The following is a 26,558-nucleotide window of genomic DNA, read 5'->3' as shown; positions in this document are numbered from 1 at the left end:
ATGTTATGCTGCTGTTATTTAGATCGTCCAATTTCTTGTATCATTTTCAATATTACTAACTTACCTTATCATAGGTCTTATTCTTGGTACCTCAAGCATCGCTTAGAAGAGATCAGACAGTTGTTGATTCGCCATTCTCTAGAATGGCTACCTCAAGTATCGATTCCCCACACAAGAATAAAGTGGGAAACCCATTTCTCTAGTACTTTGATATTGCTAGAATATTGCTAAAAGTGGTGTAAAGCCATACTCACTCTTGCCTTGTAGCATTGGTTGAATCATGAAAATCCGGGGTAGAATAGATCAGCAACCCATGCTTGCCATGCAAGGTGACTATGCTTGTCATAAGAGGCGACCATTGGGATCAAGTGGTCAGGTTTGCTGACTTGGTTTATACATATCATCAGTAAATTCAGTTGCCAACTGTGCAGATCGATGCTCACACTGTTGATCACTGGATTGTCTGGTGAAGACTTGATTAATTACAAACTGCTGCCATAATATCTGGAATATTGCTGAATGCGGCATAAAAATAATTCACTCACTCACTGTAGGATTGATAGCTTGTTTAGTCATGAAACCATGTTTCTGTTTTCAGATGTGGTGTTGTGTTGTGCCTGCCACCCTACAGAAAACATCATAGCATCAGCAGCTCTGGAAAATGACAAAACAATAAAGCTATGGCGGAGTGATGTGTAATAATGGGAGATCACTCTTCTGAGTTCAATATGTAATATGGCAGCAAGACAATTGTATCACCATCATCAGACCTGCCTGCTCTGTGCCCCTTGTAGGTGAATTATCTCCCTTGCCACACACTTCCTTCGCAGATGCACATGTGCAATGGGAAACAGTGAGATTGTACTGCTGTTCAGAGTTTTTCAATCATCTTATCACCTGTGTAAATTGAGTGGCTTGGCTGACTAAACAGGGACCAGGTTGACACATTGACTACAGACTTATGAAAGCGTAACCCTGGTTGATGTAGAATGTTATAACCAAATTGCATAAGAAGAACTATATCTGGTTGGTATGGAATGTCCCAGCTGGTTTTCCTGAGACAGGATTTGCTGCCTTGCAAGTTCAACATTTTGAATCTTGATCAGTAGCTGAAGTGAAACCTTGTTACTAGCCTTTGAACTTTTTAACTGCCTGAATACATGAAGTTGCAGTTCTCATCACTACCAGTACCAGGGGTGGTGGAGCTGCCGGAAGGTTAAAGCATTCGCTCGTCACGCCGAAGACCCATGATCTATTCCCCACATCATTATAATGTGTGAAGCCCATTTCTGGTATCGTCCCCACTTCATATTGCTGGAATATTGCTAAAAGTGGCATAAAACTAAACTCTCTCATTTTAGGTTCTTATGTATTTATATAGTGAACATGCCATTATATTCATTACACCAACTCATTGTGACAAGAACTGGTTCCTTGCTCTCTTGCTGCCAGTGAAGATACAGAGCCCAGTTCATTGAGGCAAGCATTCTACCAGTTTTCCTGAGGCAAGTGAATCAGCAATATATGATGAAAATGGTTGCAAGATAAAGAAAAATGCTATGGTAATTTGTGTTATTTACTATATGGTGGATTTTGCACTTGTTAATTCTCCAGGTTTATTTGCACCTTATCTGAGCTTACAGGTTTTACAAAAAAGGTATTGTGACCAAAGCACTATGATAAGCACCAGGTTCAGGTCCTCGCAAAGGGAGGTCATGTTCAGTGACTTCGTTGACACGTCATTGTGTCCGAGTTGCATAGATCAATTTTCATGCGGTTGACCTCTGGATTGTTTAAACCAGATGGTCATATACAGACACCATTTGGCTGGAATGTTGCTGAGTGCTGTGTAAAACTAAACTAACTCACTTACAAATGGAAAGGTTATCTATCGTGGCTCTGTTGCCCTTGGGTTAAAATCCAGGTCTCAGCAATGCATGTATGTCACGAAAGGCTTATTGCATTAATCAGTGCTCATGTTGTCAATCACTAAATTTTGTTTTCCCACTAAGTAAAGAGACACGAAGTGGCCCAGTTGTCTGAGGCACTCCTATTGTCTCTGCAGAGTTGCTTCCCTTGGGCACACCAGAAACCAGTGTTCTTGGATTTGAATCCACATCCTCGAAATAATGCTTCTTGATTTGATGGCTCCACACTAATGCTTGTGTGGTTTACCAAAGTTGTAAGTGTTCAAGACCAGCCTCAGTCTCGTTCCGCTTTGTACATAGCATGAAGTCACTTGAATCTAGTAGAGCGGTTCTATCAACCTTTACTTGTTCATGGTACCTCCCTGAATATTACAAGTTATGTTCATGCATCAGAGGGTGTTTCTGTCTTAAATCTACCTTGAGACAAGTCAACGAATTAAATGTACTCCAACTTTCCAAAATTCAGGGTCTGTATGAGATCCCTTAAATGATGGGCACAATCACTACGCACGCTATATAACAGCTAATGAACTCGGCACTATTTATTTTATGTTACCTATGTCATGTGTATCAGGAAACCTCTCTGCAGAAAGACATTTGCCAAATAACTGTTGAGGGTGAATGAAATAACATTGAATCCAGAAAGTGTTTCTAAGTCTTGCTTGTATGTTTTCCTGAGTCAAATGAACAAATACAAATGTTAAGCCATTCTAAGACTTTTTTTTTTTTTTTAATTTTTAAATTAGAGATGCCATTTTAAGAATATGTGATATCACTGTTGAACATCATGTTGAGTAGCCCAGTCAGCAAATCAAGAAAATCAATGAGGCTCGTTTGTTCCTGGATATTGAAATGTTGAGGTACACTATCTCAATTTGAGTCATAATGAGTCCAGAAGTATAAGTCATCCAGAAAAAGGTGTGTAGGGCTTGTATTGCTGAAAATGATATGAGTGAGGTCCAACATCTGTGTTATATGTATATATATATTTAAGTAGTTCACTGGTCACAAGAGGGGCATGGGTTGATGTACCCTTGTTGTTATGTTCCCTAGCCTGAATTGGGATGGGCAGCATAAACTAACATTGAGGGTACATCAACCCATGGTCCAGTGAACAATGTATTGATCTTACCAAACCCTTTGGTGCCACAGCGACATCATAAATATATAATGCATGCAAATATGCTTAATAGGTTTGAATTCAACAGGAAATTTTCTGGTTTTTTTTATACCATCCACTGTTTTCTTGGATGAAGTTAAACTTCTCAAAATAATCCTTCAAAATAATCCTTCAAAATATGCTTCATCGTAAGTGTTGCCATTTTTTACAGAACACAGAATCGTGATTAACAGCGTTATTTGCTGTATTTTTTATTTTATTGTGAAATTCTGATAATTAATGGGGGTATTGAATTTCAAAAATAGCAAATTAATGATCACTGATGTCAACTTTTCATGTAACTGATCATGATAATTCTGAAATGCCACCAATGAACCCTGAATCAGGTGGGATTTTTTCGAAAATTCACTTACAAGAACACGAAAGTGTGCCATATGGGATAGTGCTAACAAAATCACTTTTCTCCAAGGCCAGTATTGAGGTGCCAAATACATCACTCATTTTTCATGGTCAGCTGCCTCAACGACATTGCTGAATTCCGCATGGATTTTATAATCAGATCACAAATGGTCTTGTCACCAATATCAACTGTCAAGATAAAACAAATGCTGTGCTCGAAAGACTGCGCTTGTTTGAAATTTAAACAAAAAAAAAAATTCTGATTTTACACTGCTTATTTACAGTGAAAACGATAAAAAACATACAATACACAGATAGTCAGAATCATTCTGATTACTTATGTCACATATTTATGCACAAACTTTGCCTGAATCAAGGGAAGAGTCCTTGCAAAATCCTCTGTCTCCTTGTCAGAGATGCCACCATTTTGTAAGAAATTGTCATCGATAGTGATGTCATACGTCAACACTCTTGTACATATTGAACAATTTCTTTGAGGTGAAGGTCGGTTGAACAAGAGTTAATACAATCGCCTTATCCTTCCGCTTACACTTTCACTATTATGATGTGCATTTTGCATATTGTTCAGATTTCTTTTTTATTTAACTAATTTCAGTATCTACACTTAGCCTTCACACATGTATTAGAAGATCACACGTAGCCACTACTGCAACATATGCTTTAGTTCCTGTGATGTACAATATTCAGTACACTGTTACTACGATTGCACTTTCATATGAACAAGTTAGTAAACAGCGATTTAATTCAACATTACAAGTAAAACTGTTAATATCAGTGAAAATGATTTATACATTTTATGAAATGTACATGCACGCACATTTGAAGGAATGATAATTTTGAATTGTTTGAAGCATGGGTGCAGATTTTTGTGTAACCATGGCTAAATTTAAGCTCTATTCTCACTCCCAAAACAGCAGGTACATTGAGAGTAATGGAAAAGCACTCAGTCAATCAGACAGCAACGTTTGTTTCAGACAAGATAATCAGTGACTGGGGTGTTGGACCTGGGATATATTTTCAGTAATGCAAGCCCCTGTGACCTGTAGGATTTCAACTGTTCCTCTTCAACCTCTGCTGTCATAGAGGAGACCAAATGGGCTCTGACTTTTCAGTCAGTGCACCCATTTCACTGGATCAGTCACTGGTTTGTGCTGGCTATCAACATATTGCTCTGCGCAACTAGGCCTAGTGGTTACACCATCCAGCAGTCGCTCAGAAGACTTTGAGTCCTCACATGGGTACAATGTGTGAAGCCCATTTATGGTGTCACTTGTGGTGATATTGCTGGAATATTGCTAAAAGCAGCTTAGGAATAAACTCATTTACTTGCACTAAAGGCTCCTCACACCGAAATCCAGGGTTTGATTCCCTGCATGTTTGCAATGTGTGAAGCCTATTTCTTGTGTCGCCCCATCATGATATTGCTGGAATATTGCTGAAAGCAACTTAAGACGAAACATGCTCACTTCTGCCTTAAGTTATTGGAGTAGTGATCTCTTGAGCACAAAGATTGTTTTGTACAAAAGCACTGGATTGGGAGAGGTGAACTGTCTTGGCTCTTTTACCCATGGGTAGGAGTACTGGTTCCAGCAAATCTCTGCATGTCACAAAAGGAATGTCATTGTATGAATCGGTGCTCGTGATGAAAATCACCGAGTTTCGGGATACTATGAATTACCGGTCACATAACATACTACATTGAATTTTATGAAAGAAAAATCAAATTTCAAATAAATATTGTGTCCACTTGTGACTTGTTTTAAATGATGTTTTTGCTATGGAGATTTTCAACAAGTTTTGATCACAGTATTTGATGACAAACAATTGGTTTGTATTGACACAGTTTAGGTAGGTGCTTTAGAACACTGGATTATGCTGTGTTTTTAATGTTTGAAGTTGGCAAATTCCTAAGGTAGACCTAAAGTCTTGTTATAGTGAGCGTTGAAGCAAGGCATTCAGAGGTTTGGTGAACTATGTGCACTCCTATCTTCCCTGAAGGAGGTCTCAAGATGGAGAAGGGTGGTGGGGTTCGCTTGTCATGTGGAAGACCCGGGTTCGATTCCCCACATGTGTGTGAAGCCCATTTCTGGTTTCCCCCGATGTGATGTTCCTGGAATATTGCTTAAAATGCCATAAACCATACTCACTCAAAGTGGAGAATAGTGCAGAATTTCTAAATATATGGTCACTGTATGCAATCAGTATCCTAATAATGTTGTCATGATTCATTGGTTCTTCAGGTAGTAATTTTGTCATTGTGTTTATTTGTTGAATGGAACATTGTTGATATTTCACAAGTTAAATACACTATGCTCCTCCATTTCATGTGAATACACACAGTGACATGTGGTGTAGCCAACAACCGGGCCTATTTTTCTTGGCTGTATATAAGTGTATTTCCCAAGATTGCTAAATCCTAGTGTTTTACATTAACTATTCAAGTATGTGTTGGACCATTAATTCTTTCATATTGATATTATCTGTCATGACAGCAGCCATTGCATAATGAAAGAATAAGATGGTCCTTAACGTTTTTAGTACAGTGGAATAGTATGACAGGAAAGTGGAACAACCTGTATGGTGGATGTCGAAGAAGGTACACTGAACATGGCATCTAAAGGCTAATTGTTTGAGTAATTACTGGCTGTTGGTTGTGGGGTCTAGTAATCATTGCAATCACTTGTCACGCCAAAGACCTGGGTTTGATTCCTCAGATGAGCACGGCATGTAAAGCCAATTTCTGGTTTCCACTTGGTATTGCTGTATAGCTTCATAAAACTAAGCTCACTGGAACGTGGTGATTGATTGCGTGATGTGTCGGTTATTTGTAGCTGCACTGCAATAGTCATTAGTATTCATATGATGGAGGCCTGTGTGTTTGAAATGTGTAGTGTTGACGATTAGAATTAATTACTTTGTGTAGATCCTGTTTTCCTACAGCAGCTTGTATATAGCCAGATTTGTATAGCTGTCCTCGTCTTTGTTGTGTACCATTGTGTAAATAAACATGCTTCAGACATTTATAGTTCTCATGTTACTTCCTTATAAGGGAGGTGAAGGTGGTGGGGTGGTTAAAGTGTTCACTCATCACACTCATAACCCAGGTTTGATTCCCCTTACAAGTAGAATGTGTGAAGCCCATTTCTGGAGTCCCCTGCCTTGATATTGCTGAATATTGTTAAAAACGGCATAAAACCAGACTCTGTCACACCTCTTATGGGTGGCAATGGAGTAGTGGTTAAAACATATGCGCATCATGCTGAGGGCCCAGGTTCCATTCCACACATTTTACCATCTTAGCATATCAGGTGCTCAACAAATGTATTGTTACTTATGTGATCAATGGAGATCATTCTGGTGCCCCAACCATGATATTGCTGGAATATTGCTGAAAGCGGCGTCAAGCTAAACTCCCTATTATTTTGATGAATGGAGTTCGTCTGGTGCCCAAGTCATGATATTGCTGGAGGTGGTATAAAATGCTCACACTTATTGGAATTTCATGTGGGTTCTTCCCTAAATATGGGGCAGTTGGGTAGCCTAGTTGTACCCTTGACAGGTTGAAGACCCAGGTTTCATTCCCCTACATAAATACAATGTGTGATGCCCAATTCTGGTGTTCCCTGCTGTCATATTGCAAAAAGTAGTGTACTCGCACTTCATTAGATATATTGCCAGGCTGTAGGAATTGACCTGGCGGACCTAATCTGACTTCATGATCTAGTCTCGTTATTTACAGGATGTCTTCGTAGGAAGGCGACTTCTTTGGGTGTGTAGAGACATTGACCGTTTTTCATGATGACTTGTGTAGGCAGATTTATATGAAATTGTTGACAATATTTTTCATGCAGTAAGACGAACCCACTGACACGCCAATGCCAAAGAAACATTACAGTTTTTTTATTTAGCCTTTTGAAAAACAATTATAACCGTTCAGCAGACAGTTCATGAAATCAATGTCAGCATGAGCGACACCATGTTCACTTAGAAATTAGTACAAAATCACCACCCTTGCACTAATCCCCTTGCATAAACATTACTATGACAACACTAAACATCAAAGAGTACTGTGTTTCGCCTTCAAGAAGAAAGGACCCATGAAGTTCCCTGGGTAGAATAGGCCTCTAGCAACCCATGCTTGCCAAAAAAGGCGACTATGCTTGTCGTAAGAGGTGACTAACGGCATCGGGTGGTCAGACTCGCTGACTTGGTTGACACGTCATTGGTTCCCAGTTGTGCAGATCAATGCTCATGTTGTTGATCACTGGATTGTCTGGACCAGACTCAATTATTTACAGAGCTCTGCCATATAGCTGGAATATTGCTGTGAGCAGCATAAAACTAAACTCACTCACTCAGGAGGAAAGATAACACTAAAAAGCCATCTTCCTTTGCACATAACAAACTTAGCTGAGTGAGGTGTTTAAATCACTCACTTGTCATGCAGAAAACCTGAGTTTGATTCCCCAAATGAATACAGTCCAAAGATGCCAACCCTTCCAAACATATATATGAATCATCCCCCAAATGCATGTTTATTCTGCCAGTCTGACAAAGCCAAATTCATTCAGATTTTTTCAAAATGTAACAAAGAGATAGATAGTCTGTCTTTGGGAGGGCATGGGAAGTTCTCAAACTGTTTACACAAGATTGTACACCAGAAGTTGAGTAGGGTGCCTGGTAATTTCCATGCACTGTTTATTTCAATCACTTAACATTCACCATTCTCTTCCCACAGAGGTTACTCCATTCATATCTTCCTACGTAACATAGGAAGATATGACAGGAGTAACCTCTGTGGGAAGAGAATGAACATTCACAAGCACATCTTGCAGTACTGCAAAGTTTTCACTTATAGAAGTATCACTATATGTAATGGCATTCAAAAGTTTCATTCCTTGAGTACAACAATTTATAGGTATCCATAATTTTTGGGAAAGTTCCTAATTTTTTTCTATCATAGGGAGCTCTGATTCCTAATCCCACCAATTTGGAGTTGGCATCTCTGGTATAACTTGTGAAGCCCATTTCTGGTGTCCCCAGCTGTGATATTTCTGGAATATTGTTGTATGCTAGTTTCAGCTTTACAACCCCAACATTTGTCACAATTTTAACTGGAGGAAGGCAGCAGACTTGCAAAATAGGGCATCATTCATCCAAGCTTTACATAGCATATACTACACTTCCTGAGTGACTCCTGGTATATTATGGTACAGTGGTACAGTGGCAATGCTTAAACCTCCTTATGGGAATTCGTGAGTTTCACTGAAGCAAATGAAACTATAACAAGAAAACACAAAACTGGTTTCACTGTGGAATCAACCATCAAGATGACCAATATCTTATTAATTTTATCTCTCAGTCTCTTCCAGTATCCAGCATGCTGCCTTCGATTAGGTTGTTCAAGCTACCAGGTAAGACAAGTATGCTACCTATCCTTTCCACAGAAGATTCATTTGTCACAGCAAAGACCTGGGTTGGATTCACCAGGTGTCCCCACCGGGATATTGCTGGAATATTGCTATGTATAGGTGAAAACACGCCTCCAAGGTTTTGGTAGACAATGTAAAACCAGAGGTGGAGGGAAATCCCGAGGGGTGGTCAGTGGTGGGTAGTTACAATGTAGATGATCATTTAATGAAGCTACACACCAATAACTGAAACATGCATAGAATCAATTTAATGACAGTAACTATAAGTAGATAATTTAACCCCACCACCTTTGTTGGCCTGGTGGCCATGTGGTAGAGTGTCTGCCTACTATTGTGAGAATTGTGATTCCAGTCCTCCTACAGAAAACATTTGTAATGTGAATTTAATCTTGCACGATGTTTTTCAATTGATTTCAAACACTCATGTATCATTTGAATGTTGATGTTCATATAAAGTTAGGAAAAGTAAAACCTGGGAAGCGGTCTTACTAACGAAAAGTAAAACCTGGGAAGGGGTCTTACTAGCGAAAAGTAAAACCTGGGAAGAGGTCTTTCTTGTGAAAAGTAAAACCTGTCCTTCCAAAACGAAAACCTCTAAATGCGGTTATTCAGGGAAAACAAGAGATAACCTAACATATAGTGAGAAGCATACTTTAGGTTAAGTGGGATAAAACTATACACATTCACTGACTATTGCACTTCCTTTTGCTGTGGTCTCATGTAAGGATTGTCTTGTCACACCTGGAAGCAAGGTATAGTTCTCCATATACTGCCATATGTTTGATTCTGGTAATTCCAAGACCTAATATTGCAGGAATAGTGCTAAAAATGATGCAAAATCATACCCACCCACTCAGCCTTGCTATATGTAGATGGAAAGTTGATTTTCTGAATATTCATTCATGTAAATATTCTGTAAACAAAGACTATATAATTATCATGTGCCTTGTTTCACAAAATTGTGATGTTTATACAGCACAGAGCTGGGAATATCTTTGGCTTGTTAGACCGGTATCAGAGTTAGCCATATTGCTCGGTTTATTCTGTATCTGTAGGGATGAAGTCACGCAGAGCAGAACAAAAAGCATCGAGTCCCTGTGCCAAGGTGGCCTGGTTGCAGAAACTGATGGACAGTCTCACGTAATTCTTGAAGCCACCACTGGGAGAGGTACTGAAAAACGAAGAATTTATTTAACACTAGACAAAAAGAAAATAGCTTAAGGATGCTCCTTGTAACAGAACAAGAACATGTTACATTTGTTGTTCTATGAAGAACATGTTACAATGGTTTAACTGCATGGAAAGGGTTACATTAGTTAGACTACACTACAACTTACATTGGTTAAACTACAAGGGACAAATTACATCGGTGAAACTATGGGGGACAGGTTACATTGGTTAAAGTACAAGGAACAGGTTACATTGGTTAAACTATGAGAGACAAGTTACATTGGTTAAACTACAAGGAACAGGTTACCCTATTTTCCGAACATTTTTGCCCACACCTCAAAGCTGAATGGGGACTGTGTATTCAGCAACGTCTGTACATACCTCCCGCTTCTTGTTAATTTGAAAACTTCAAATTTGGTGACAGCCTACATTGAAAGATTACACAGACACTATTTACCATGATGCTTTGACCACTAACAGTCATGCGTGTGTATGAATACTGACAACCCTGATGAATATGCAGAGATAAGCAGATCAAAACAAACTTCTAACGTAGTATTACTGACACCTGTTTTATACCACAGTGTATTTTATTTAGGTCAAATACTGACTATTCACAAATCCTGGTTAGCGTTATATAACCAATGCTTGTCTTAAAAAGTGACAAAGTGGATCAGATCAAACTTGACACAATTGAGTGCATGTCAGTTAATGAAGGGTCTGCCATAAGCCCAGATAAATGATATTCTTTTTTCTTGTGAACTAATTCTGTACTGACTGCACAGGGAGAGTCATACTTTACTAAATTTCTCTGTTTTGGGGGTTAAAAATGTGGCTTATTATTTTAGGGGTACCACATGACTTCTCTGTTCATGCATCTTGCATCTCAGTGTGGAAGAGTGACTGAATGAGTGAGTGAGTTGAATTTTACACTGCTTTTAGCAATATCACAGCAAGAACACCAGAAATGGATTTGACACATTGTACTCATGTGGGGAATCAAACCCTGGTCTACAGCATGACCAGCGAAACCACTAAGCTACCCCCCACCAACATTGTGGGAGAAGTCCAAAACAAAAATGAATTGAAATAAGATGGAACCATTAAAATAAACTATAAGAAATGTAGTTGTGGAAAGTCATGCAGAAATATATTTTTACACTCCACAAGAACTGAAACAACTCTAACATCTAAGAAAATAATATATACGCACCAAAATCCTGGAAGAAAATTGATCTTGTACTTTTTGGCGGTCATCCTCAGCAGCTGAAGTGCATCCACAGCTTCCGGTAATTTCACCCACACAAAGAAGCCTCCCTACCACACAGTATTCCAGGTCAGTCATTCATTTCAGTCACGTTGAAGGAAAGGGTTGTATATGTACTCAATGAACCTCTCTGTTTTTAGGCCACCCTTTATTTGTTTATCACTGGATTGTCTGGTTCAGACTTGATTATTTACCTAATGCAACAAGCTTCAGTTACCTTAGACCAATTCTGACCTTGATTGTCATGGGGATAGTGTCTCATAGAGTCACTCCATAGTTTAGCACATTATTTCAGCAATTCTGTACCAAATGAACAATACTTGCTAGTTTTCACCATTTACTAAAGAACCAAATCAAGACTGTATTATTGTTGCAGATCCTCAAATACAGGCTTTGTTGTTGCTTTTCAGTTAACAGTTTCATTTATTTTTTTTCATTTCTGTTACAGATAGAGGAGATATTGACCAGGGAAGCTAATGAGGCCTTTAGGAGCAGGGAGCTTTACAGATAGTACAAACAAGTGAGTTTAGTTTTACACCACTTTAAGCAATATTCCAGCAATAACACAGCACAGGACACCAGAAATGGGATTCACACACTGTACCCATGTTTGGAATGGAACCCGGTTTTTCATCAAAGGGCAAAGACTTTAACTACTAGGCTACCCCACGTCCCCTACAGATGGTATTAACACAAGGAATAAAACATACAACCAAGTTGAAGTCATGTGAACACATTGACTACTCGACTATACTCATTTCTTAATGGAATTGTTGAAACATCACAACAGTATTTGTGTGTAAATAAAATGTCAGAAATTGAGTTGTATATTATCACCTACTGGCCTGTTCCTAATTTTGAATGGACCACTAGACCATCACTAACCTGTGGTTGTGTAAACGTGGCACCAGGTGGCAAGCTTTTCTGGAGAGTCTCACACATCAACATCATCCTGTTCTACAATGGTGGAAAGTAGTTATCGTGAGTCAGAACTCATGCAGTTTGAATTAAATTCTCATGACTTCTTTTCCCACAAAGGCTGAAAGTAGATACTAATAACTCAACTTAGAGAAACCAACCAACAGTTGGGAGGTAGTGTGCTGAAATACCTTTTAACTACATGTATAAATCTGTCTGTCTCATTTTCTGAGTGTCTACCTTGTAAATGTGTCTCAGTGTCTGATTCTCTGAGTATCTAGCTTGTAATATATGTCTGAGTGTCTGAGCACCTGAGCGTCTACCTTGTAAATGTGTCTGAGTGTCTGAGTATCTACCTTGTAAATGTGTCTGAGTATCTACCTTGTAAATATGTCTAAGTGTCTGTCTGAGTATCTGTGTTGTAGATCTGTGTGAGTGTCTGAAACGCCGAGTATCTACCTTGTAAATCTGTCTGTCTGATTCTCTGGGTATCAACCTTGCAAATATGTCTGAGTCTGTCTGAGTACCTACCTTGTAGATCTGTCTGAGTGTCTGACTCCCTGAGTATCTACCTTGTAAATCTGTCTGAGATTCTGACTCTCTGAGTATCTACCTTGTAGATCTGTATGAGTGTCTGACTCCCTGAGTATCTACCTTGTAAATCTGTCTGAGTGTCTACCTTGTAGATCTGCCTGACTGTCTGACTCTCTGAGTATCTACCTTGTAAATCTGTCTGAGTGTCTGACTCCCTGAGTATCTACCTTGTAAATCTGCCTGAGTGTCTGACTCTCTGAGTATCTACCTTGTAGATCTGCCTGAGTGTCTGACTCTCTGAGTATCTACCTTGTAAATCTGTCTGAGTGTCTACCTTGTAAATCTGCCTGAGTGTCTGACTCTCTGAGTATCTACCTTTTAGATCTGACTGTATGACTGTATCTACCTTGCAAATATGTCCGAGTGTCTGTCTGAGTGTCTACCTTGTAGATCTGTCTGAGTGTCTGACTCTGAGTATCTACCTTGTAGATCTGTATGAGTGTCTGACTCCCTGAGTATCTACCTTGTAAATCTGTCTGAGTGTCTGACTCTCTGAGTATCTACCTTGTAAATCTGTCTGAGTGTCTACCTTGTAAATCTGCCTGAGTGTCTGACTCTCTGAGTATCTACCTTTTAGATCTGTCTGACTGTATGACTGTATCTACCTTGCAAATATGTCCGAGTGTCTGTCTGAGTGTCTACCTTGTAGATCTGTCTGAGTGTCTGACTCTGAGTATCTACCTTGTAGATCTGTATGAGAGTCTGACTCTCTGAATATCTACCTTGTAGATCTGTCTGACTGTCTGCACATGTTTCTGCTGTAAGCCCAGTTTCATGGCAGCTGCTGCTAATTTGGACGCGTAGTGGTTCAGACTGCCTCCACTCCATGACACACTACTGCAACAAATACCAGTTTTGAAAGACTACATTTTCTTACGCTATTCCTGAACCCACTAGACAGAGTTATGCAGAGCCCCTCCTCTACACTGAAACTTATTGGAAAGCCCATCTTCTACACTGAAACTACAGGAAAGTCCTTATTCTACATTGAAACATATTGGAAAGCTGACAGAGTCAGCGATAATATGAAGACATGACAAACAGAACCTCATATGGGTGAATTATATACAAAGTACAACCCTGCCCCCTCTCTATCAACTTGTTTGGTTGTGATGTAGGTTATACGTTAAGGTATTTGCTGACCACACCTACCACCCACATGGGTTAAATGTGTGAAGCCAGTTTCTGGTATAACCATCTGTGATATTGGTAAAAGGCATAAAGCAAAACTCACTCTATCAATGTGTATTTAACTCCTCGCAGAGCCAGTTGTGGCTTTCCAGAGCATTGCTTTCCTCCATCCCAGCCCACTCCTCTCATGACACTATTTTATATATTTCATGTAAATTCTTACCACTGTGCACTGAAAATATTTACCTGTTCTTCAACACACGAAGGACCCTCTCTGGAGCCTCCAGCCATCCAAGGCGGAGCCCAGGAGCCAGAATCTTGGAAAATGTACAGTTGGAGACAACATTGCCCATGTAGTCATGGTCTAATCTACAGGAGAAACATGGCCAATCACCATCTGTCTGTAAAACATCTGAGCTCAGTTAAGATTGCTTGATTGACAGTTTGATCATTATCATTTGATCAGCAATGATCAATGTTTGATTGTGTTTTGACTGTCAGTCTGTTCACCAAAGTATGAACAAATTATCACAGTTTGAGCATTAATGTTTGGTAATCAGAATTTTATCTCTGTCATTAAATAAGGCTGACCCCCCCCCCCACCCCACCCTTACTCACGCACACACACACAAAACAAAACAAAAATAAAGGTGGAGGGAATTAATAAAACAAATAATCACCAATCAAATTAATAGTCCTTTCAAACACTAAAAGAATTTTACTTCAGAAATTTATGAAGTATATACAGAGCAAAATACATTATAAAACCTTATAAAAATACTCGTGTTAAGTTTACATTTCTCTCCAAGAAATCAGCAGAAATGCATTTTTTGATAAATTCTTTTTTGTATTTTTTTATTCTTGAAAAAATATAGCAGGGTATTTGTAAAACAAGAAATAAAATTGGTAGGGCCTCATCAAAGTTAAATAATAAACCACAAGGACAGAGAAAATATCACACTTTACTTGCCTTTGGATGTCGTTGTCAATCCAGCTGGAGATATGATGAATATTGTCTCTCAGAAATCAGAATTTGCACTGATAATCACATTTCTCAACTGCTATTTGATTCCTGTTTCTCATACATACTTGTCATATGCCAGGAGACGTTTGGGACTGCTTTCCCCGTAGTACACCAAATTGTATATGTCCTCAGCAACAACCAGAACATCATGCTGTCTGGCAATACGCACCAACTCACCACACCTTTCTGAAACAGAGCATAGACAGTCACATACCAACTGAACACACATTTCTGAAACAGAGCATAGCAAGTCACACATCAACTCAACACACCTCTTGGGAACAGAGCATAGCAAGTCACACACCAACTTACCACATCTTTCTGAAAAGGAGCATAGCAAGACACAGATCAACTCACCACACCTCTTAAAAACAGAACATAGCAAGTCACACATCAGCTCAACACAGCTCTCTGAAACAGAGCATAGCAAGTCACACATCAACTCACCGCCCATCTGAAAAAAGGCACGGTAAGTCATGCACCAACCACTACAAATATCTGAATCAGAGCACAGACAGTCACAACCAACTCATCACACGTCTGAAACAGCATGAGACAGAGCATAGCAGATTGAGACATCCTGTTGCATATGGTACTCCCTCTGGCCACAGCATGTCGTGAGTATGACAAGCCTTGTAGCCCATGTTAAATTATAATGTATGATTAACCATTTGAAGTGTCATGTAACAATGCACAAAGGATGTACTACACCCTGTTGCATATGAGTGAGTGAGTGAGTTTAGTTTTACGCTGCACTCAGGAATTATTAATTCCAGCTATACGGCGGCGGTCTGTAAATAATCAAGTCTGGACCAGACAATCCAGTGATCAACAGCATGAGCAGTGATCGATCTGCACAATTGGGAACCGATGACGTGTCAACCAAGTCAGCGAGTCTGACCACCCCATCCCTTTATTCACCTCCTACGACAAGCTTAGTCGCCTTTTATGGCAAGCATGGGTTGCTGGTGGCCTATTCTACCCAGGGAACTTCACGGGTCTGTTGCATATGATCTACCACAAAGGATATACTATATGCAGTAGGATATAACTCACCCAGTTGGATAAAACCACAAAGGATAAATCCATCTCACAAGATATAACTCACACTGCTGGATATAACATGGGATATACTCCACTCTGCAGGATATCACTCAGCTGTTAGATATAATCTGTCACAAAAGTTATATCACAAAGGACTCACTCTGTTTGATATAGCCTGTCACAATGGATATATTTCAAAGGACTGTAGGGTGCAACTCGCCCTGTTTGATATAACCCACCCTGTAGGATAAAACTCATCTTGTTGGATATAACCTGTTTCTAGGATGTACTACTCACTGTAGGATATAAGTCATACAGTTGCACATAACCCACCACAAACAATATACTATACCCTGCCACAAAGGATATACTGCACCCTGTAGGATATAACTCCCCCTGTAGGATATAACTCACCTGGTGAATAGCACCATCCTGCTGGGTTGTTGAAGACTGAGATAACATAGATCATCGCCCAAAATGGCTGCTCCAGCGTAACAGTAAAGGACTTTGGACGATTTTCAGATAATAGCTTGTCCAGAACATTGGTATCGATTCCATTTGCATCTGTTGGCACTGTGTCAAAACAGACATCACAAGGAGTCAGAAACCTCATACATCAACTTAACTAGATCAGAGGTATTCCACTCACCATGTTATTGTTTATAATTCTATTGTTTATAATTCTATTGTTTATAATTCTATTGTTTATGATATTATGAAGGTGCAGATGAAATCTGTCAAGAATCAGAAATTTAACATCTCTACAACTTCCGACAAGAACTGACTTGAATTTGAATTGTCTTGAATTTTGGTTGGCTTTGTTTGATACACCATTCACTAGATGTTCTTAGACTCACCAGGAACTACCTTCATCTGGAGGTCACACTGCAGCATTGTGTGTGCAGCATAGTAGGTTGGATCCTCTACAAATGCCACTTTGTGTTTATTAAAGAACAGTGAAGCCAAGAAATATAATCCTTGGGTTGCCCCTGCAGTCACCATCAGCTCCGAGCTGACAACACAATACATCTTGTAGTGGTCTGACCAATCAGGTAGGTTAACTTGACAACATAATACATCTTGTAGAGATATGATCAACCATACACAAACATGTAGATTACCTTGACAACCCAGTACACAATATATATAGTAGTGGTATGACCAACAATACATGATGAGGTAGATTACCTTGACAACCCAGTACACAATACATATAGTAGTGGTATGACCAACAATACATGATGAGGTAGATTACCTTGACAACCCAGTACACAATACATATAGTAGTGGTATGACCAACAATACATGATGAGGTAGATTACCTTGACAACCCAGTACACAATACATATAGTAGTGGTATGACCAACAATACATGATGAGGTAGATTACCTTGACAACCCAGTACACAATACATATAGTAGTGGTATGACCAACAATACACAACATGTAAGTTATGCATAATGTATAAATGTTATGTATAATGGTGTCCAAATAAGAAACTTCAAGACAGTCATAGTAACCATGCCTGACAACCACTATGTTGTTCATGGATAAAAGATATTTGGCAGCAAAGAATCAACCATTATAGACAGGCCCAGTACTGCCTCTTGGTGGGTGATTAACTTTGGAGACAGTAGAGTTAGTTATCCTGAATTTCTGATGGTATCTTTGAAAACCTTAGATGGGAGAGTTAGTTCTACTCACCTGTTGACAGTGTCCTTCTTATCATTGGGCTGTAGAGCGAGGTGACTTTACCTGTTGACAGTGTCTTTCTTATCACTGGGCAGTAGAGCGAGGTGACTTTACCTGTTGACAGTGTCTCTGTTATCATTGGGCAGTAGAGTGAGGTGACTTTACCTGTTGACAGTGTCTCTGTTATCATTGGGCAGTAGAGTGAGGTGACTTTACCTGTTGACAGTGTCTTTCTTATCACTGGGCAGTAGAGCGAGGTGACTTTACCTGTTGATAGTGTCTTTCTAATCATTGGGCAGTAGAGCGAAGTGACTTTACCTGTTGACAGTGTCTTTCGTATCACTGGGCAGTAGAGCGAGGTGACTTTACCTGTTGATAGTGTCTTTCTAATCATTGGGCAGTAGAGCGAAGTGACTTTACCTGTTGACAGTGTCTTTCGTATCACTGGGCAGTAGAGTGAGGTGACTTTACCTGTTGACAGTGTCTCTGTTATCATTGGGCAGTAGAGTGAGGTGACTTTACCTGTTGACAGTGTCTTTCTTATCACTGGGCAGTAGAGTGAGGTGACTTTACCTTTTGACAGTGTCATTGTACTCAGTGGTTAGGAACTTGGCAAGTTGATCTCGGTATTCCTGGTCTCCTTGTTCATCTGCATATCGGAATGCCTGTGTCAGGTCAGTTTCTGTTTCCTGTATTCCACAAGAATGAGTTTATACTTTCGAAAACTTTCAACTGACCTTCAAAGTCACTTAAGCCTTTGCCAGAATGAGTATTCATGGGTAAAATTCCAGATTTCCATGGTATCTTGGCACTCACACACTCACTCACTCAAAAATCCTTCAGCCACTTCAACACTTACTTACTACATGCACTCGCTCACTCACTCATGTAATGTCCAACCTCTCATCCACTCGTATACCCACCCACTCATTCAGGATTCACCCACTCGTTCACTCATTGAAGATCCACTCACTCATTGAAGATCCACTCAAGCCCTCATTCAAAATCCACTCACTCACTCACTCACTCACTGAAGATCCACTTACTCATTCCAGATCCACTCACTAAATAAAGATCATTGAAGATCCACTCAAGCCCTCATTCAAAATCCACTCACTCACTCACTGAAGATCCACTTACTCATTCCAGATCCACTCACTAAATAAAGATCCGCTCACATACTCACTCACTCAATGCTCATAATCTCACTCATTCAAAATCCACTCAATCGCTTATTCAAGATCCACTCACTCATTCTTGATCCATTCACTCACACAGTGCCCACCAACTTATTCATTCAATGTCCACCCTCTCACTCATTCATTCAAGATCCACTCACCAACTCACTCACTTATTAAAGATTCACTCACTCAGTGCCCACCAATGTATTAAGGGATTGGGAAAGGCAGGGGCCATGGGCCATTTTGCATGTTAGAATACAAAATGGCCCATTAAAAAATTGAAGTTTACTATTGATGCAAAGGGCAGTGGCCCCTTCTAAATTCACAAAATGGCAAATAATCATGAAAATGGCCCATTGTCAAAGTCTCTTTCCTAATCCCTGCTCATTCTGTCACCCTCTCATTCACTCAACACCTAGCCACTTACCCATTCATGATCCATTCACTCAACACCTACCCACTCACCCATCCATGATCCACTCACTCAACACCTGCCCACTCACCCATTCATGATCCATTCACTCAACACCTATCCACTCACCCATTCATGATCCATTCACTCAACACCCACCCACTCACCCATTCATGATCCATTCACTCAACACCTACCCACTCATGTATTCATGATCCATTCACTCAACACCTACCCACTTACCCATTCATGATCCATTTACTCAACACATACCAACTCGCCCAGTCATGATCCATACACTTAACACGTACTCACTTACACATTCATGATCCATTCACTCAACACGTACCCACCTACCCACTTACTCATTCATGATCCATTCACTCAACACCTACCCACTTACCCATTCATGATCCATTCACTCAACACCTACCTGCTCACCCATTCATGATCCATTCATTCAACACCTACCCGCTTACCCATTCATGATCCATTCACTGAACACCTACCCACTCACCCATTCATGATCCATTCACTCAACACCTACCCACTCATCCATTCATGATCCATTCACTCAACACATACCCACCTACCCACTTATTCATGATCCATTCACTAAACACCTACCCACTTACCCATTCATGATCAGTTTTCTCAACACCTACCCACTCATCCATTCATGATCCATTCACTCAACACATACCCACCTACCCACTTACTCATTCATGATCCATTCACTAAACACCTACCCACTTACCCATTCATGATCCCTTTTCTCAACACCTACCCTCTCACCCATTCATGATCCATTCATTCAACACCTACCCCCTTACCCATTCATGAACCATTCACTGAACACCTACCCACTCACCCATTCATGATCCATTCACTCAACACCTACCCACTCATCCATTCATGATCCATTCACTCAACACCTACCCACTTACTCATTCATGATCCATTCACTCAATGCCCACCCACTTACTCATTCAATAGTCACCCTCACTGTCACTCAATTAATGAACACTAAAAAATCCACTCATTCAATACCCACCCACTTACTCATTCGTGACCCACTCACTTACTCAATACCCACCCAATTACTCACTCATTATCCACCGTCTAACTCATTCATGATCCCCTTACTCAATGTCCACCCACTCACTCATTCAGTAAACACCCCTCGTTTACTCAATACCTACCCACTCATCTACTCGTTCAATACCCACCCACTTACTCATTCAGTAATCACTCACTCATTCAAGATCCACTCAGTAACAAGATCCATTCAGTTACGTTAAATCAAACGGACACATGGCACACTAAAGCCACTATAATGGAATGACCACTTATTCTAGATTGCCCAGTGCTGTCCTGTGGGTCTTATACCTGATGGGGTGAGGTGAAATGGGATTAGGTTGCACTTGTGTGTGAGCGTTCGGGCATTTGTGTGTGAGATAGACTGGACTGACGTTGATTATAGTGAGGCTACGATAAAAGAGTTTAAAACACTCTTCTCGTTCTGTACTCGAAATACCAAACTCGATAGTGTGGACAAATTGTAAAAATATGCTCACGTTTACACTGACGATGGAAATGTGTACTTATTGTTTATGAATAACACTCACCAACACCGAGGCGGTGGCCTTTGTGAATATTTCCTTGCAGTTCTGGAGCGTATCGGGCCCAGGGCCTCCAACCAATAGCGGCAGAAGGTCGCTGGAGTCTTCATACATCTTAACTTCTGCTATTGGATCCATTGTGTCGGGAATGAACTTGTAACACTGCACTCGTCAAGTTTAACAATCAGGGGAGGCAACTTGTTCATAAGTTGGTCATAAGTTCTCTCGTCCAATCCCTCGCTCCAACTGCGCCTAGATCATACAAGCACCTTGTATATATCAGAGTATTTAATCGAGGAATACTATCCACATGGCACTTTGATAGTCACGTGGTGTTTCTTTCTTTGCCACCTGCTGATTTGATGTGCAGTTTTAATATGCTCAGGATAGTCAGATACACACGTTGCGTTATGAATATATATGGAATCAGTCAGTCGACACTTTCCGCGCCGGAGATGTTATAGAGATCTAGGCCAAACTGAAGCTGTGAAAATAACACACGTTTCATCGTTTTGTTTGTTTCCTGCAAAACACCTGATATTTGAGTGAGTATGGTTTTACTCCGCTTTTAGCAATAAGCGAGCAAAGTCACAGCGGTGGACGCCAGAAATTGCTTGAGCTTATATATTGTACCAATGTAGAAAATCAGACCCGGTTCTTCATCATAATGAGCGGACGTTTTAACCATTAGGCCACCCGACCGCCCCACAACTGATATGTACCATGTAAATGTTTACAAAATGTACCATATTTAGTACATATAATGTAGATACTAAAGGGTGATACCTACATCAAGGCGACTGCGTTTGTAACCTGAAAGAACGTCCAGCTCATGAAAACCGACGAAAGGCTCTTAGAGACATTGTGCTTAACAAAACCAAAACTAATTTTACACTGAACGCAATACTTGGCGATACTTTAATGTATGGTTTCATAAAAAGAGCTGTATTAGACTTCCTTGTTAAAACAGATGAGTACGACATAACTTAACTGGACAAAAAGTTAACTGTTTGTTAAGTGTTGGGCGCATATAGGCCTTTTAAGGCCCAATGTCGCTCTAAAACCGTATCTACCTACCTACCTACCTACGTTTGTAACGAATGCGCTTAACGAATGCGCTATGCGCGCAAGCACACAGAGAGACATCCCCCTGCCACCCTACACCCTCAAATTAGTGCGTGATTCTGGTGTCACAAAGACAAATAAAAACAAAATACGAAACAATCCGTCGACATTTAAAAAGTTAGATATACTGTATATGTTAATATGTTAATACATGACCGCATGTTATTAATTATATTAGTTATCCAGAACAAGAACAGATAAATGAAACATGCCACTGTACGAGGATCATGGTTTCAGCTCATGGAAGCAGTTCATGAACACGCAGTTAATACCAGTACGACTTACCTTCCAGCTTGGCCATACGCAATATTAACATATGTGTGTATATATTAATACACACACAACTGTACAAATGCATCTTGTCAACTGGCACAGTCTACGTTTATGGAATGTCATTAAACTTAGAACGCAAAACAGAAAGCATACTTATGTATATCATCTCATGACAAGGCGTGACCTTTCACACATTCACCATATATACTGTTTAAGAGTTGTATTGTACAGTTTAAGTACTAACATATACTGGACAAAATAAGTTAGGGATACTGGCATTTTTATGATTGTTATTTCATCAGTATGTCAATGAATTAAAAAAATACGGTTCATTCTACCACCATGTATAGTGTAGTAAAGCACTCTTTCGCCCTGAACTATTATAGTTTAAGCACGAGGATGCGTGCGTCCGAGTGCTTTAACGTTATAATAGTTCAGGGCGAAAGCGTGCTTTATTACACTATACATGGTGGTAGAGTGAACTGTATTTCTTTTCTAAGGTGCTGTATTCAATAACTTCTAAGCCTAATTTCGATAAATCTATGGCAGAAAACAAACGACGGTGTCTGTGACCTAAATTAAGAATCCTCGCACAGGGCTAACTGACGCGCTGTTCTTTTAACGTGTCAGCCCCCTACGTTAAGACAAAGGTTACTAGAAAAACAAATGATGAACAGTTTGGTGATTGCTTATGTTCGGGTTAAATATCTTCTCTAGATCATTTTGATTACATCCGTGATTCTTTTAAACCATACAAGGCAATATGACCGCCTCATTTCTACTACCAACGAAAGTTTACATCAGTACATTCAGAGGAAGCTGACAAGTCAAGCGATATTCCACGATTGCATTGTGGGAACGTAAACATTGCAAACATTACCGTGCCTCTGTAAGATTTTGAGTCGAACTATGAGGCATTTTACCCTTCGGAAAACATAAACGTAATGCTTCCACAGTGATGTTGGCTATGTGGTGCAACTGCAAACCGAGGAACGGGATGCGACGAAGCAGTTTACTGTGGGAGGCTGTACGAGTCGATGGCAACTGACATCCATCGTGACGTCGGTTACATTGTGACGTAATGCAAAAAAGTTCGATTACGAGGGGCAGACTGGAATGGCGCAGTGACGTCAACAATTGTGACGTAATGCAAAAAGTGCACACTATCGTCTGATAAAGTATTGTCGGCGACTTTGATCTTTCGCCGAAGCATCTTAGAAATATAGATCATTGTTCAAAATATCAAAATTGACATATATCCCTTACTGTTTTTGTCCAGTATACATAATATTTGTTTTTGGACTGCTTGGACGAGGCAATCGTCCAACCAGAACATGCTCAAAGCGCTACGTATATATATTTGTGTGTGTGCGTGTGTGTGTGTGTGTGCGTGCGTGCGTGCGTGCGTGCGTGTTTGTGTAAGAGTCACAAGGGCTCATGAGGAAAATATATGACAATTCTTCAAAAGACCATCATAATATTTGGCAGTTATAGGTTGAAAAAGTTCTTGAGGTATCACCATCAAATAATCATACCTTGTAAAATATGTTTCAGTTGCAAATTGCAAAACCATTCCTCTCGTGTTGTTCATTACGTTGATCTCCATTTCGTTTCCCAGTCACTGGGCCATTTTTCTTCCCTTCGCCGCCACTTTATGTACTGACTGCAAAAGCACTAAACGAAACAAGCCAACATTTTCCTGAATTTAACATCACGGCGTGATTCCCTTTTTACCTTTAGGTATGTGTTTCTATAAAACTATTCCGCTAATTATTTCGCATTCTTTTTATTCCAGTCAAATGGTTACCATGCTTAATCCGCGTGGTGCTCTGGTTGCTATGCAGCATGTAACTAGGATACTAATACTACTTAGATAATTTGAAAACCGAACGGACATTATTTTATTGTCGGTACAATCGTTATATCTATGTGATCATGCCGGTCCGGGGCCCGTTTCACAAAACGCTCGTAGCCTAAGATCTCGTAAGTTTTCTCGTAGCCATTGTACCTCCTATACTGTAACACAGGAGCTATGGATGCTACGAGAAAAGTTAAGAGATCTTAGGCTTACGAGAGTTTCGTGAAACGGGCCCCTGTCAATTATTGAGTCTTGGCAGAGTTTCGTTATGGTGATCTGATTGCTATGACCCCGGTCATAGAATCCTGGTATGTCAGAGGATGAAACTCCGTACACTGATGACGCTGGTGTGGAATAGGGAGGGGATCTGTAATGATTAGACTGGAGTGCTTAGCATTGGTACGGTAACTCTACAAACTCTCATACCTCAGATCGCATTGACAAAGCAAACTCACTTCTTGGATAATTCAAAAACTGAATGAACACTGTTTTATTGTCGGCATAATCGACTATCTATGTGATCATGTCAGTCTGTAAATTATCTAGTCTTTGGCGAGTTATCCGGCAGTGGATAGATAACATGAGCATCGTCCACTTCCCCTACCCACACTCAGCACTTACACACTCACATATCCATGGCCCGGACAGGTGCGATTCTGTGGGAGAGTGTCAGAGGTCAGGGGCAGGGTGATTTTGGAGAAAAGGGGTGAGCACACATGTACATAGATGAAGGGAAATTTAAAATCATGCCAAGCTTTCTATGCAAGTGTTAAAGCTTGTGACAAATTTGATATTAATTTATCAGCATGTTTTGGGTGTCCATTGTATATTTAAACCATCAAAAGGTCTATTTAATATTGGTGTAAATAATTTAAAATGTCAAATAAGCGTTGAAAATGTAAAGAAATGTTATGTGCTTGTACAACTGGAAAGTAATGGTTGTAAGAGCTGGGCATCTAGGATAAAAAGTATATTAGAAGTCTATGGATTTGGATTTGTTTGGCAAGAACAGGTGGTGCGAAGTGAAACGTTACTTCAGAATGAATTTCTTACTAGTCTCAAAGTTTCATATCAACAAGACTGGCATTCAATTCAATTCTGTTTATTCAGTATTTAGGGCCTTGAGGCCTACAGTACAAATACAGGTACATTTTATGCAGGTCACGTGTTGTGATTTACAGTTCTTGCTTTGAATACATGTTTTAAGTACAATGCGGTTGCTTTAATAACATCAATATTTCTAGCATTGATAAGATTGGACAGTGTGTGCTTATCTGTAACAGGCAATGAAATAAATGGCAGATATTTGGCTCTTAAGTCGGAGTACATTGTGCACACAAACAATATATGAAATTCATTTTCAATATACCCTAGATTACAGTGTCTACAAATGGATACACTTAGATCTGGCAAGTCTCTTTTGGATTTACGTACATGATTAACTCTCAGACCATGGAAACCTATTCGTAATTTACAAAACGCCCTCATCAGACCTTTATCTTGCAAGTGAGTGATATAAAAATCAGGCTCTAACAAAGTTTTATGGGAGGAATAAAATTCTAAAACATTCGAGTCATTAAGTGACATCAACCATTCTTGTCGAAAAATATCTTCAAGGCGTTGCTTAAACATACATAGAAAACTCTGTTCATTTCCAACATCCTGCGATATCCACACATAAGAGAAGCCAGTTGAAAAAAGTAATTGTCTAACCTCTGATGTCCAATTTCGCTTGCCATTATCATCCTGCATTTTTAAGAAAATATAACTTTGCCTTGGGTATCTAAATGATTCAATTCTCAATAATTTAAGCCAATATTTTATTACTCTTATTCTACTTGACACAAATATATTACAGCGCCCAGTTTCACCCAAGATAGCCTTATTAGAGGCAAATTTTCCAAGCTTTAGGAAATGTTTAAAAAATGAAGCATGTACCTTTTCTAAACAGTGAAAATATTTAGTTCCCCAAATTTGGGATCCATATAAAAGGATAGGTAAAATTTTACAATCAAATATGGTACAGGCAATTTTAAATGAAATAAAGGCATTTAGGCATTCTGCACTAATGAAAGGCGCGAAATCATTTGGATACCCGTTGTTTAAACCTATCTTCGTTGTTGAATCGTATATCTTCGCAGTTAGCTATTTCAAACATAAACGTGCTTTTTCTCAGTTTAGATGGGGGTATATTGGTTAGGCTAGACATGACAGATTATGTAAATCTGTGAACCGCCATATGTAGAAGATGAATATCACCTTTTACTTATTTGTAGTAAATATCAAGCACTGCCATGCCTTCACAATTTTATGAATATTCAACAGTTTATAAAATTAATACTCTACT

General features: G+C 39.7%; 2 protein-coding genes across 4 annotated transcripts in view; one reads left to right on the top strand and one right to left on the bottom strand.

Moving 5' to 3' along the window:
- Nucleotides 1–6,491, top strand: part of LOC137273337 (WD repeat-containing protein 5) — a 28,735-nt gene extending 22,244 nt beyond the window's left edge. For 2 of the 3 annotated variants that reach the window (XM_067805943.1, XM_067805942.1), the window contains exon 14: nt 599–6,491. In XM_067805943.1, the coding sequence (XP_067662044.1) occupies nt 599–699 (101 nt within the window). In that variant the 3' untranslated portion in view covers nt 700–6,491. The remainder of the gene's footprint in view (nt 1–598) is intronic. The other variant, XM_067805944.1, reaches the window with a different exon arrangement.
- Nucleotides 6,492–7,351: 860 nt separating this feature from the next.
- LOC137272311 (uncharacterized) lies at nt 7,352–21,231 on the bottom strand. The gene is made up of 10 exons (XM_067804677.1): nt 20,962–21,231; nt 18,314–18,429; nt 16,906–17,060; nt 16,463–16,621; nt 15,070–15,190; nt 14,227–14,349; nt 13,572–13,686; nt 12,223–12,294; nt 11,284–11,387; nt 7,352–10,071 (listed from the first exon to the last, which is right to left on the bottom strand). Exons 1-10 carry the CDS (start codon nt 21,091–21,093, stop codon nt 9,939–9,941), a joined length of 1,230 nt encoding a protein of 409 aa, XP_067660778.1. The 5' UTR covers nt 21,094–21,231; the 3' UTR covers nt 7,352–9,938.
- Between the last annotated feature and the right edge of the window lie 5,327 nt (nt 21,232–26,558).

This window comes from Haliotis asinina, chromosome 2, assembly GCF_037392515.1.
Source record: "Haliotis asinina isolate JCU_RB_2024 chromosome 2, JCU_Hal_asi_v2, whole genome shotgun sequence".
NCBI lineage: Eukaryota > Metazoa > Mollusca > Gastropoda > Lepetellida > Haliotidae > Haliotis > Haliotis asinina.
Note: the sequence above shows the minus strand (reverse complement) of the source record. Positions and strands in the feature narration are given on the sequence as shown.